Below are 14,970 nucleotides of genomic sequence, written 5' to 3'. Positions count from 1 at the left end.
TTCCCTACAGTGTGTGCTTTTCTCTCATAGATAAACACAGAGTAAAAATACCCCAAAATTATTATTAATAATTGTTACTATTTTTTGTTCTTTTAACAGGCCTTCACGAAGCTGACAATACAAGCACGTTAAAAAGCAGCTTAGTCACTGTGACAGACTGCAGTGATTCTTCAGACGTGTAACTGGTGGGTTCCTGATGGGAGGCACTGCTTTCGGGTTCTGCTGGGGTTGAAAACATAGTTGAAAACTTCACGTGTTTCCTACTCATTTCTCACGTTGGTCACGTAATAGCAAGGAACGCTGTTTACAGAGCCCTGGTGTCTTTCAGTCCTGAATTTGAAACAATATTCATCCACACATTACTGGCCATGTCTGTTTGGAAATTGAGAGTTAATGCTTCCTTCTCATGAACTCAGTGGTGAAAGTCTCTTTGGTTTCACGGAGGTGAAGATTTTGCCTCTAATGTTTACATTACAGATTGAAACTGGTCTTGCAAGAAAGCATGTTAACCAATGAACAGAACTTACTCCAGAGTATTACTCGACAGCATTTTTAAATGCACATTTTCTTGTATTTTATCATAAACTTTATATAAAATTGTGAACATTTTAAAGAAAATATTTCCATACATTAAAATGTTATGTTTTTAACATGGTTTGCAATAAACACCAAATGAAAAGGAAAAAAAGGCCTCACCCATAAATGTGTGGTTTGTATTTGGGGAAGTTATTTTTTTTTTCTATTAGAGTTGAGTCTTAGTTAACGTAAAATCACAAAAATTGGAGAAAAAAATAGTAAAACTACAAGCTTCAGTTGAGGAAAGCACTGACCTGCCATTGTGCAAGTACTTCTCTGTTTCGTCCATATTGGCTGCCTCCTTATAAAAGCACAATGGTGGTGTGACTTACATGAAATACAAAAATAAAGTAAAAAGAACCTTGAATGGCTTTGTAACCCTGATGTGGTTTAAATGGTATCAGATACAACCTTTTCTATCATACTGTGCCATGAATAAATAGGACTACTCATTTGTTATATTCACACCCTTGTACCAGAATGAAACTCCAAGGCTCCATCAGTTGAAACCTCAAGACAGACCTGAGTTTGTATCCGATTTTAGGGTCCAGTCTAGGAAGTGTTTTGTGATTACTCATAATCTCTGATCTCATTTATTGAACCATTGTGCAAATATTCCCTCAAAAGCCATCACATTTCTATGGACAGGCCCTCAAAAAAGGTACTAGTTGAGTTTTTGGACTGTTGTAACCAACTCAGGATTATCTAAAAAGTGTTGTTAAGTGTTGCCTGCTCTCATTTGGGCAGCCCTTCAGGGACATCACTGGGGGTGCAGACCAGCTGGTGCTGCTTGGGGTTCTTCCTTCCCTCTTGCACCCCAGTGGCCTGGAGTAATTCTGGAGCCGAAGGTGTCCCGGCTCCCTGCTCAGCAGGAGGGAACAAAAACAACCCCTTGGAAGTGACTCGTCACCGGTGGCACAAAGCAAATGCAGGATGTAGCAGCTGTCTCTGAGCCTTGCCCTACCCACCAAATCCCCCACAGGCTGCAGCACCGAGCTTTTCTCTCATTGCACACAAAAATGCTCGCAGCCATGCGTGCATTCTCATGCACGCATTCATCCTTGGCCACGCAAGATCCTTTCCAGTGACTGTTTCCATAACTGGCCCTGACTCTTAGTACCCAATTAGTCTGTCCTGTTCCTGCCTCCCCAATCCTATCCTCATTTTCACTTCTCTTCCCCTTCTTATTCCCATGGCACCCAATTGACCGAGTTGCATGTTTGCCACCCTGGCAATGCGACACAGAGGTAAGAGCCCACCATTTCCCACTGACTATCGTAGGCTGGCGCTGCAGCTACGATGTGCTCAAGAGCAGTCCCAAGGAGAAGGACTTGGGGGTGTTGGTTGATGAACAACTCAACGTGAGCCAGCTGTGTGCACTTGCAGCCCAGGAGGCCAACCACATCCTGTCTGCATCACAAGAAGTGTGGCAGCAAGCGAGGGAGGTGATTCTGCCCCTCTGCTCTGCTCTGGTGAGACCTCACCTGCAGTACTGCATCCAGTTCTGGGGCCCCCAACATAAGAAGGACATTGAGCTGTTGGAGTGGGTCCAGAGAAGGGCCACAAAGATGATCAGGGGCTGGAGCACCTCCCCTATGAGGCTGTTCAGCCTGGAGAGGAGAAGGCTGCAAGGAGACCTTATATCAGCCTTCCTACACTTAAAGGGGTCCTACAGGACAGCTGGGGAGGGACTGTTTACAAGGGCAGGTAGCGATAGAATGAGGGGAATGGTTTTAAACTGGAACAGGGTAGATTTAGACTAGATAATAGGAGGAAATTCTTTACTGTGAGGGTGGTGAGACACTGGCACAGGTTGCCCAGGGAAGCTGTGGATGCCCCTCCCTGGAAGTGTTCAAGGCCAGGTTGGACAGGGCTTTGGGCAACCTGGTCTGGTGGGAGGTGCCCCTGCCCATGGCAGGGGGGTGGACTGGATGAGCTTTAAAGTCCCTTCCAACCCAAACCATGCTGTGATTCTCTGATTCTATGCTCTGCAATTCCCACATCACCACTCAGTGGTGAGATATGTTACGTATCAAACTGCAGAGCACGGCTGCTTTGTCCCATACTGTGCCCATTTCAGGAACAGTTGCACTGATGCGCTGCACTCAGCACTATGTGTGTGATCCCATTCCCGTAAGCAATCGACATACATGGAGTTGGTAAATACCACGTTTATTATTTTCAAGAAAGCAACATCAGCTCATGATTTCCAGGTATAAACTTTACAGTACCAACATCAATCTTAAAATATTATATAATAAAATTTACATCAACATGTAAAAAGCTGCAAGTTAATGTTTTAAAAAGTCATTGTCTTAGTGGTAATTACATTGGGGTTGGGGGAAAAATCACTGTATGAAACGTACAAACTCATTTTTAAAATGCTTTGGCTCTTCCAACAGTAGAATTAAACATAAGCGTTCTTGTCAAAGTGCTTTGGTGGGGTTTTGTCGGGGACAGTGTTGTGGACCTTTGTACGAGAAGACATCACAGATGTGGCTCCGTTATATGCATACCCCCTCCTGAAAAAACAAGAGAATCAACCATTTACAGCTCATCCCACAGACAGGCACCATCTCTCCATCCAAGCATTACAGCAACATAAAATGAGAAGAAATGTATAGGAATGTACCTATACATTTTAGGGGAAGGAGCCCAGGGGACACCTTCCTTGCCTCTGGGGTTTCATTCTGGTTTCACATTTCCCCTCCAGCACCTCTCTTTGCACTTCACTTTTATGTAAGATTGTATCCCTCATTCACAGCCAAGTAAATTAGGGCCAAATCATTAAATATTTAGGCTGTGGCAGACCCTAGGTGAGCAGTTACTCCCTTCAGGTGTGCCTCTTCGTTATTGCCCCTCTGCTGCTGCTGGCGGTCCCACTGCCACCACTGCTGTCCTTCACTGCTCACTTTTGAGCTGATGATTTGTGATTAAATAAACTGGTCTGCTCCCATCTGGAAGGGGACCTGACTGCATTTCCAACATCAGTGAATGCATTTTTTTTCCAGCTGTATATATTACAGTATATATACAGTATATGAGTATTTGTTCTGAGTCAATAGCTTTTCCTAATTACATTAATGATAGAGCATTGTCCTCAAATCCCATTATTTTCTTTCACCCACAAAATCCTTTTCTGAACCTCACTAAAAAGTGTTTTGGAAAAGTAATCAAGCCACATACACATAGCAGGTACAAATGTGCTAATACTGATTTCTTTCGGTAAGTGCAACTTGTGTTTTACCTTGGAGAGTTACTGTTATCAGCTATTGAGAAGCAGAATATACTGCCACCAATGATGCAGAGGGAAGCTCCAGCCCATCCAATGAACAAAGCTGCTCCCAATTCATACCTACAGGAAGTTAATCAACAGGTTTAGCAACAGAGAACATGAACTTAACTATTTTTCAGAATAAAAGAACTAAATTTTACTTTTTCCTGAATAACTTGCCATTGACATACACGTTACTCATTGCAAAATCAGCAGCTCTGCCACTCACCCATGTTCTTTTCATTGTTTCCCTCTTACTCAGGAGGCAAACTCCATCCTTGCCATACACCTGGGCAATGCTGATCTCCGCAGGCAGCCAGCTGGGGTGCCTGGCTTTTCCACATCTCCTCCTGGACTGCCTGGCTGTGGGGCTATGCCATTCTTTCACCCCTTTACAGCTCCTGTCCCCTTAGGCCACTTCAGCCCCTGGGCACAGCTCCAGCTCACCAGCAATGGTCCCCTCTGCCACCATTTGTTTGCAGTCTCGATTTGGCTCCAAGAGGAGACAGTGGTGCTTCAGGAGCGTTAGCACACAACAGTGAGTTCAAGTTTCCCAAGCAACAGTATTAAATGAAGGACAATTGAAGAAGAAGCTCCTGCTCGAGCTCAGCACCCATAACCCGAGCTGTGGAGCTTCAAGATGAGGGACAAGCCATGGCTGCCTCTTGTCCCCTCCATTCCTTAGCTCTTTGCCTGGGGTGCCACTCTCTGTAACATTCAGGATGACCTCTGTTAGGCCACAGACCCAACAGTCTCCAGAGTCTCGTATCCATCACTATTAGTACAGCGTCGTCTTCTCCTTCTTCTCTGCTCCAATTCCTCCCTGAGGAATCCTTTATCCCCTTCTTACTACAAGGATCTGGTGTTGAAAACGCAGGCCTTTGTCCCCTATCCAGCCACAGTTATCGGGTGAGGTGGCCAAATGAAAGGCCCTGCTCGACAACCGGCCTGTAAAACCAAAACCCTGTGTGGTGGATTTCACGTGAACAGATCCTAATTTAACATTAGCCACAATACGTAACTGAAACTACCTGTAAGCTGCTCTAAAAAGTGCGTCTTTACAAAGATGACACTGTGGAAACACTCAAAAATTGCCAGTGAGCCTGGACACCCAGAAAATGATACGGCAACTTCTGTCATAGGTCACAAGGAGGCAAACGCTGACCAGAGAACCAAAAATCACTTTTCCCTGTTTTCTTGAGATTCCACCTGGAGGTAAAGCACAATACAGGGAGAAAAAGCCACATGCAGGATATCTGAGCTAGATGACAGGGACACCCAGGTTCAAGTAATTTCTGACCTGGGGACTTATTGCCAAAAAGAGATGGAGCCATTGGAGCTCAGAGGTAGGACACTTTGTGAGGGCTTGCACCTGACTCTTCATGGTCCCGCTAGTGCTCTAACTTCCAGGCTTCTTTTTCATTTTCCATTCATATCATCCTAAGCAGAGTTCTTCTCTATCATCCTTTGCTAAAAAAGGATCAGATTGCCCCAGACATTCTCCATACGCAGTGTGGGACTTAGGCAGCCACCCCCAAACTGAACTGCTGGAAGCCATAGCTCGGATGCCTTTCACTCTTGGAAAACCCGGCACCCAGTGCCGTTTGACTTCAAAATCCACCAAATGTGTAAAGCTTTAATTCTAACTCACATTTCCAACCATGTGCTACAGTTTTCACAAGGCCTGAGCAGACTTCTGTCTGTTCAAGGACTGGAGCGTTCTCTGATTGGAAGCAGATCTCTACATCAGAGCCCATCACCTAGGATCCTGTTAAGAGTCAACACACAAGAAATACACACGAAGTGCACTTCCAAATTACGTATCACACCCTCGAGGTGCCTCTTTAACGAGCTGTAAAGGCAGATCAAAGTGATTAACTGAGGTGAAGTGACACAAGGTAAGCATCACCCTGGGGATCCCTCCATCCCCACAGGTACTGCCAGAGCACACCTAAGGTATGTGGACCAGGGTTGGGCTCCCCAAAAAAGCCAAAGCAGACCACCATGGTGCTGGAAGACACAGCTGGACCAAGACAGGTCCAGGAAGGCTGCTGCTGTAAGAACTTACTTGCCAAGACCATTTGCCTAGAAGGTGGGAAACACAAGTTCATTTCCACATTTCCATCTAACAACACTGAAGAGTTGACCAGAGGCGAACATGAGAGAGATAAGGAGACGGATTGCCATCTCCTGAAGCTCTTCAGCTGTACAGAAAAGAAATCAAGATTACATTTGGTTTAATTGGGTAAAGAAGGGTCACCTGACTTGGGAAAGAAGATATGGGGTCTGGCCTTTGTTCTTGGGATCAGTTGTAGTTTTTAAACAACATTTGTTACTATCACATGTAGAAAGAGATTGCATATATGGACCTTTCTCAGTGACTGACACACAGCAAGGTTAATGACTTGCAGAGCTGGCCTAATTGGAGGGAATCCACACCTTTAAGCAGATAAAAGACCTTTTGATTTACACTGGTGCTTAGGAGGAAAACTTTGAATTTTCAATTGCATATCAAACCGTGTGTGGCTCCCTGGATTTTATCCAATTCATCTTTTCAGCACTAAATAAGGCAACTCTATCCTCCCATCAAAATGCAGCATGGAAAAAAAAGCACCTTACCATATGAAAAACCCTTTACATGCACTGGTGCCTCCAGAAAAAAAAAAAAGGAGATAGGGTTTTTTAGAAGAAATTTCTGCACTTGCTGTTTTTCCCTTCCCTCTTTATCATTAAAACCTTTGCAGGAAACATAATTCTTAAAGAACCAAAGCAGCCACTCTCTGAAGTCTGTGGCTGCGTTTCCACTGTCTCCAATCTGTAAAACCAATCTGATTAGAGATCATTGGCAGCTCAGGGTGGGGGGGGGGCAAAACATCGATGAAGAGGCTTAGAGGTGGTGACTGCTGAGGACTAAGAGAAGTCAAATGCAGAGACCTTCAACTGCACTGGCCAAGCAGGAGAAAAGCAGATTTTTTGCTGTAATCCAGGGGCAGAATTCAGTGAAAGAAAGGAAGTATAATATCAGTATGGAAGAAAAGTATTCTAGTAGTTACATACATTAGCACCACAAAGTAAACTTCCAACCAAACCAGCGGAAGCTTTATTAGCTGACTGGATGTCGGCATATGGCAAGGACATACTGACCTACCTACCAAATCAGCACAGCTACCCAAGGGAAATACACATTTCGAATGTCTAATTTTACAATTATTGGAAAATGAAAAATAGATTCAAATGTAACAGCAGGACAGTGGAAAGAGCACCTGTGTGAACCGTGCACAATTCAGAGAGGAGAAAGCTGAAGGGAAACAATTGTCTATAAAAGAAAATGGGAAGTTAGCTAGATAATTTGGATAAACTAACCCTATTCATCAGAGAGACTAATCGTGATTATGGAGTTCTAACTGTGGCAAGGGACAAAAAGGATGAAGACTATAAGAGGGTTGGGGTTTTTTTTAAGTAAAAGTAGTAAAGTGACAAAATAGTTTCCTAAGAGGAGACGTGGGAGCAACAGCAAAACAGATTTTCTCCTATTAGAGGTGTCTGAAGAAAAATGAAATCCATCTTGGCTGCACACACCAAGGCATCCCGTGCTGTCGCCAAGACTCTGCACATGTTATTACATAGGGTCAAGCAATTCCCTTGGAGCTCTCTTAAATTAGCAATGCCATCTATTGCAGCGGGGCATGAAGTTCAGCCCAAGATCTCTTTCTAAGTAGGTTGGGTTTTAGGGTGTCCCCCTGGTACCTGTAATTCCTCAGTCAGGTACACAATTCAAACCAGAAGTCTCTCAGGCAACAGATTTAGGCAGGTCTCTGATTCCTCCTGCACCCATACATAGTCAGGGTGCCTCTTCCAAATGCAAAAAGATGGAGGGAAATTCTGATGGATGAGACGATGCTAAACACCTCCTGTCATTCATTTTTTGTTAACGGTATCTCAAGCTTGTCCTTGACACTGCCAGAATAACTTCAGGAGAGAAATGTGCAGCAAAATGTGAAAGGCTGAAACCCAAAGCAGCTCCCTATCTCAGTGAAGAGCCAATAATAGATTTCAACAATATACTTGCAAAACATACTAAATGCTTCTGCAACCCATATCAAAGAGTTCAGAGAAGGCAACAAAATACACTACTCCAACATGTTTTACATTGGTCCAGAGAGAAAGGAGTTACATACATAATTCACAACTCAAATTACAAATTCTGGCGCTCCTCTCTGCCTTTATCTTTGCAGTTGTGATTATGTGTGCCCACAGTTGAGCTATGCTGGCTTTCCAGGAAAAAGGCAATTTCTGCAGAGGATGTTTTACTACCTTTATTTCAATATTTAAACTGGATTTCTCATTCCCCAGCAGCAGAACTCAGCTGTGAGGTCGGCCTGCTCTTATTCCTGCGTAGGGATACAGCGTAGGAAAGGGACTTCTGGCAACCAACCACGGTATTTTTCACTAGGAATAGTAAGCCTGATGAATATTAACTTCTGGCTATATAGCCAGACTCCATTTTCTTCACAGTACCTCACAATCTTGTTTCTTCTGGAGGCCTTGGGATCCTGTCCTCACCATATCAAACAAGCAGAAACTATAGCAGAATTATGGAGCAAGCTAATATGGACTTGCTTTCAAGACAGGAGAAGCAGTGGCAGCCCTACCCCAAACATGGATACAGTTGCTGTTATTTATTTAGACTATTTTCTTTCTACCAAAGAAAAAACAGAAAGGCTCAGGGTTCCTTACTAAGCCTTCACTTTCATCTCGGGGAAATGCATACCCAGTGCTTGACACATCCTGGAATCACCACCAAGAAAACATTGAAATCCTTGTCTTTAAAGATAACTTTACATTATGTGAGAAGGCAAAACAGCAAAGTCTATGATGCTATAATTTGCAGCCAATGTTTTCAGACTTGGTAGTTAAGATGCGAACCCAAAATCCAAGCGCTGGTTTTTGACTTGCTGCCTTTGTAGGTCCTGAGAACTCGCACAGCTTTAAAGTGAGTCTTTAGAGATGCTCATTATTTCTGGTATGGATCCTGCAATTCCATAAACACTTCGCTCCCTTAAATTTAATTACAAGTACAGTCAAAGAATTTATGCTAGTGCCTATAAGATCGCAGGTTCCAGTAACATTTATGATCCAAATTCCAGCCATCTGGCTTTCAAAATCAGTCAGCAAAAAGTCCACAAAGCCTGCAGAAACCTCTCTTCAAGAGGAGACAAGATTGCACAGAGCTCGACACCTTTAGGGAAACCACCTTCTGTCAAAATCTTAAGGAAATCTTTTTCTTCCTTTCCTATCAAATGATGTGCCTAATGAGCGCCTCTGTCTTGTGCAATCCTTTTGCTGCACCTCTGACACAAACGCAAGCTCCCCTCCTGGTTAACCCCATCCGCTCTGCGGCAAGTGGGGCAGAACCCTGCCAAACCGCAATAATCCTGGATTACACAGCAATCACTGTACAGGAAGGTGCTCCTTCATTAAATTTCAGCCCACACTTACTCCAGTTGGAAAATATGATTAAACAAACCTACAACCCACTCTCCTCCTCTGCCCAACAGGAGAAGCACCTGCTCTCTGTCTAAAAGGGCTCTGGTGTGCAGTACAAAACTTAAGGTCTACTTCTTTGAAAGATTTATGGGTATAGGAAAGTACTTACTTTTGTGCAACAAAAGAAGGATCAAAGAACTCAGACGTAATCCTGTTTGCATACAGGGAACAACTAGTCATAGAGCACAACCCTGAAAAGCATAAGACAAACCATTCAGTGGAGCCAGCAGAAGAGCTTCAGGCCTGACTCTGAAGCCAGTGAAGTCACGGAGACTTGTGTGTGATTTCTGCGGAAAAGCAGCAGCTCTGGTATGACTTCAAATAGCCAAACTTAGAGAAACAAGGTATATTTACCAGAGAGTATGAAAATCAGTCCAGCTAAACAAGCTATTTTTGCTTTAGTCTGATCGGAGCCTCCAACTTTTGTACACTTCATCCCAACCAGTCCGAAAACGGCACCAAAGAAGCCCAGGCAGACGGCGGAGATCATCAGTCCTCTGCAGGCTTGGATGTAACCTGTGGTGACAAAGAGCAAGGCTAAGGTGAGAACTGAGACCACAACAGGTTTCTGGTAGCTCCTTTCCCTCTGCGCAGCGTTTGGCATTAGCCATTGCAAACCACATCAGACCTTGGCTGGAGTAATGTCACCTTACCATTGAGTGTCTCCTCCTAGGCAATTTTGCCCTTCACAGGGCATCACCTCCTGAACTTAGTTCACAAGAAACACATTGTGGCACTCAGGACTGCAAAAAATAACCCCGTGGCATTGGGCAGAATATCTGGCAAGAGGCTGTACCCATGAGGTTTTGAAGAGCAACTCCACGTGGTCTGTGCAGTGGCTGCCACAGGCTGCAGAGCCGCTCTGTGCCCACAAGGCCAGTCTTACATGTCAGTCTGGTTGTGAATGTATTGCAGATGCTACACAAATGGGAGCAGACTGGCAGCACAGATCCTGCCTGGGGTCCTGGGCCTGCCTGGACATTCCACCAGTTGGATTTGGATCCACAAAGGCCCTCACTCTGCAAGGAAGTCCAACACGAGCCCAGCTTCAAGGATAGCAGAACTTCTTTGAGATAAAGCAAACCACTGCCACACTGCCCGGACAAATGTCTTTTCTAAAATATCTTTTAGCTACACACCATTTTGCCATGCACTGAGGCTGCTCTGAGCTGGACGTCCCAGGGGCAGGGCCTGTCAGCAGGACAAGGGCCTGCTTGGCCTCCTTTCCCTTTCAAAAACATCTTGTAATTGAAAGGCTGTGATAATCTGGTATTGCTGTTTACAGGGTGGAACACTGCAATCTTACACAGCTGAATAACCATCACAAGATGTTTTTCTTCATAACCTGCTGTTACATCTCATTTAAAATGAAAATGTACTGTCGCTATTAGGGTATTAATTCTTTTTGCTTTGATCTCCAGTGGGTGGAAATGTGCAGAGCTAAACCATGTTTTCATTGCCGATTACACCAAATTTTATGTAATAACCAATAAACAAAAAAAAACCCCAAAACTGCACAAAATTATTTCATACATAGAAAATTAATATATTAAAATGGGAACTAGAGGACATCTAATAAAAAACAGAAGGCAGCAGATTCAAACCAAAAGGTGCCCTTGTTCATATAATGAAGTTGTGGAACTCCTTTCCACAGGATATGTGGATGCTAAAGGTTTGCAGAGATTCAAAGAGAGACTGGATAAATTCATTAAAGAGAAATCTGTGTCTGGCTGACAGGTCCTTGAGCTGCCAGTGGCTACCACTGATGCTTGGCTGCCTTCTACTCCCCTCACTGCCACCCACTTCAGACACTGCTCCAGGATGACTGCTCTGCATTCAAACAATGTCTAAAAACTCCCAATTGGTTCACAGCTTTCTGCAACAAGCACCGCACAAGACACAATTTGTGGCACCTAACACTCCATTTCATCAGTCCTACCAAATGTAGGTGCTGTGCTGCTCGTCTGCAACCACAACCTACTGCCATTTATCTACATCTGTTGGCATGCATTTGCAAAATGCTCCTGCAGCCCCTCTGCTGAAGGACCACACAACAGTCAATGAAATAACTGTAACTCCTACAAATTTGAGCTGAGTGTTGGTCTCTTCTCCCAAGTAACTAGCAAAAGGTCAAGAGGAAATGGCCTCAAGTTGCGCCAGGGAAGGTTTAGATTGGATATTAGGAAAATTTCATTTACTGGAAGAGTGGTCAAGCATTGGAACAGGCTGCCCAGAGAGGTGGTGGAGTCACCGTCCCTGGAGGTGTTCAAAAAATGTGTAGATGTGGCAATATGGGACATGGTTTAGTGGGTATGGTGGTGTTGGGTTGACAGTTGGATTTGATGATCTTAGAGGTCTTTTCCAACCTTAATGATTTTATAATTCAGTGATTCTAACTCTCATGTTGGAATATAAAAGAGTAATTTGTGCCTGCTGAAGTGTCCATGGTCATAACCAGGTATGTTAAGTCTGAACTATAGGGTAGACTCCTATGGTAGAAGGATGAAATCTCCTTTTCTCCATTATGATAAATGAAGCAGAGAGCCTAGGGTGGCTCACAGTGAAAAGCCAGATTGCAGTTACCTAAAATCAGACAAGATTACCACCTTTCTCATTGCACTGGGCAGAGTAAAATTTCCCCAACACTGACATAAAACCACACTCCCAAACAGTTCAGTTCAAACTCAGGTGATAGGTACACCTCTCCTTTTGAGTCAAATCCCCTGTTCTTACTCCTTTTTCTGCACTTGGATGAAACCCAAGGGTTGTCAGTAGGATAAGGGCTTTAGGAAGATTTCAAAAGGTGGTTCTTAGCTTACAAAACCCAAATCTGATGAAAGCAGTCTTGCTTTGTTAATTTTTGCTGCAGGCATGGAAAAGTTGGCTTTTACTACTTTTGGTGGTGTGCCCTGTGTTTCTTGTAGCACACAGGTAAAGCGGGAGACGATGACTGGCAAGGAAGCTATTATTTTTGACAGGTCCAATTTATTGACACTGTTAGTAGCTAATTGACACATTAAAGTGCTGAACCATGAACATATTTACCCAGAGGTCCTCTAAACTTTTATTTATGTTTGAAAGTCCTAGGGGAAACAGTAAATATTCACCCCAACCAAAATAACCAGCATATGCTAGGAACCACAGGGCTGAAATTCAGCTGTTTCTGAAGGTCAATACACAGTTTTAAAATAGGCAGAGGGTAGTGAGACAGCAAGAAATAATTAACTCGCTCACCCAGAAATCATTTTCAATTATAAACAGCATGAGCTGGAGGACTGCTCAGTTCTGCTGAATGAATAACCTTCCTCACTAAATATTTCACCAAACTGGGCAGGCCAGCCACAGTAAGACTTGTTTCAGTTCACCACAGCAATCATCCACCTGGCACACATTTTTAAAACAAAATATGTGAAAAAAAATGACAATCTACACCAGTAACATGGAAGAGCAGATGGCTCTGTTAGTCCCACTAGGTTGACTGGAGAATTAGGAAACATAAAAGGTCAAAATCAAACTTTTCACCATTTCCAGCCTCCTAGTGCTTGGACTCTAGGTTAAAACTATGTATAGCATTTAGCTGTAAGAGAATCATAGAATCATAAGATCATCGAATGGTTTTGGTTGGAAAAGACCTTTAAGATCGTTGAGTCCAACCATTGAACCAGCCCTAAGTCCACCACTAGACCATGTCCCTAAGTACAACATCCACTTGTCTTTTAAACACCTCCAGAGGGTTTAAACCACCTCCCTGGGCAGCCTGTTCCAATGCTTGACAACCCTGCCAGTCAGAAATACCTCCTAATATCCAACCCAAACCTCCTCTGGTGCAGCTTGAGGCCGTTACCCCTTGTCCTATCACTAGCTACCAGGGAGAAGAGGCTGACCCCCACCTCGCTACAACCTCTTTTCAGGTAGGTGTAGTAATTAAACTTTTTCTTTGTGTCCTAGAAAGCAAGAACATCACACAGCTTACCAAGGCTTATAATGCAGAGAAGAGTAAGGCAGAGCTACCTGTTTCTCAACACTCCTCCACTGAAGACCAAAGACTGTCCCCTTTCCAAATATTTATTGCTCCTATAGGAAGCTTATCATGCACAGATTGACCACCCAAATGAAGCTCCCAAGCAACAAAAAGCTGTATGTTTTAAACAGACAAGCAGAAAAAACATGCATTACTCATAAAGTCATGTTTAGCAGCATTCCAAGAGAAACCTAATTCAAGGTGGTTTTTTTTAAACAAATGCGTTGTCTTGCATTCAAATTAATCTTCTTAGATCTTCATCTTTCTTGCCTCACTGCTCTCGCCTGCCTCTCATGCTCACAAAGAGTGAGGAGGATCTCATAGATTCCTGTCATATGACACTTAGAAAAAAAAACCAAACACCAAAACCCAAACATATGCAAAGTTCTGGGGACTGTCACTTTCCCAATAAAGGCCTCTGTTGGCATCCCGCAGCCTGCCTCACATGACGTATAAGAGGTTGCCTTACAGATAGAGTACAGATTCCTTCTAAAAGTACACACCCATTGTCTTTGTATGTTTTTCTAAGCTCTAATACCCTCTTTTTGCTCATAAGTAAATTTTTGTTCAGCTCTGTTCTTGCAAAAGGTCATCAGATCCACCGTTGGAAGCACGGAAACTGATACGTCCTCTTTTGAGGAGGTGCTTTCATCACCAAGTTTCCACCTATGAACAACAGTGCACAAAAGTAAACCCAAAACGATTCTAAGTCCCACCAACAGCAAGAATATTTTTGCTTCCACACAGCATGTGGGGCTGAGGCCCTAATGAGGGCTGGCCAAACTGATTTCTTCTACAGGAATACATAAATGTGGAAGGGCATCACACACAATTTTCTCTGGCAACTGCTTGTGAGGAGTGATGGCCTGAAGGTCATCAGGGCAGCCCTGTTGCCCTACCACTCTACAGCAATCTGGGGAGCACAGTTCAAGACCACCCCGTGATGCAAACTGAAACAAGGGTAAGGGGGACCCATCTCCAGATCACTCCTGACCCAAAACTACAACACAGCTTCTGGAGAAGGAAGGACTGCTCCTGCACCCCACAGGAGTGTGGTGGCACCTGGCATGGTGATACCCAGATTTGTTACCCTGTTGTGTTGCCTCTGATCCTCTGGTGGACCTGAGTGGTCTCTTCAGACAAGAAGTCCAGAAAAACTCAGAAGTTTATTATTTAAAAAAATAATTTCCATAGAAGAGGAACTGCTCTGCGAGGCAAAGCCCCTCCATCTACGTGAGGCCGGAGTGGAGCGGAGCCACCTTGCCCCAGGACAACAAAAATAGTTCTAGTAATTTCCCAGTCCTCCCTACCATTTTGAGGAGAGCAACACGTTATCCCTACCTGTATCTCAACACGGTTATTGTTACTGCACACAAACACTTCAGGGAAAACGGGAAGCCAGATCTGCCCTTTTTTTGTGTCTTCAGAGTCCCACACCTGAGGATGGAGTGAGGCAGTTCCCATGTTCCCGAACACTGGGAATAGGATCCAGCTCAGCCACACAAGTCTGTGCAGAGAGGAAGAGGAGAGAAAGGAGAGGCCACTTGCGGGC

At 44.0% G+C, this 14,970-nt stretch overlaps 1 protein-coding gene across 1 annotated transcript in view; it reads right to left on the bottom strand.

Moving 5' to 3' along the window:
• Window positions 1-2,732: 2,732 nt before the first annotated feature.
• Window positions 2,733-14,970, bottom strand: part of LOC104548675 (claudin-10-like) — a 12,555-nt gene continuing 317 nt past the window's right edge. Inside the window, exons 2-5 of the mRNA XM_010194762.1 lie at window positions 9,752-9,913; window positions 9,507-9,588; window positions 3,824-3,931; window positions 2,733-3,098 (exon numbers count right to left, since the gene is read on the bottom strand). Of these exons, the coding sequence (XP_010193064.1) occupies window positions 2,984-3,098; window positions 3,824-3,931; window positions 9,507-9,588; window positions 9,752-9,913 (467 nt within the window). The 3' untranslated portion in view covers window positions 2,733-2,983. The remainder of the gene's footprint in view (window positions 3,099-3,823; window positions 3,932-9,506; window positions 9,589-9,751; window positions 9,914-14,970) is intronic.

This window comes from Mesitornis unicolor, unplaced genomic scaffold (genome assembly GCF_000695765.1).
Source record: "Mesitornis unicolor isolate BGI_N332 unplaced genomic scaffold, ASM69576v1 scaffold12411, whole genome shotgun sequence".
Classification (NCBI taxonomy): Eukaryota; Metazoa; Chordata; class Aves; order Mesitornithiformes; family Mesitornithidae; genus Mesitornis; species Mesitornis unicolor.
The sequence above is the reverse complement of the archived record's forward strand: the minus strand, read 5'-3'. Positions and strand labels throughout refer to the sequence as shown.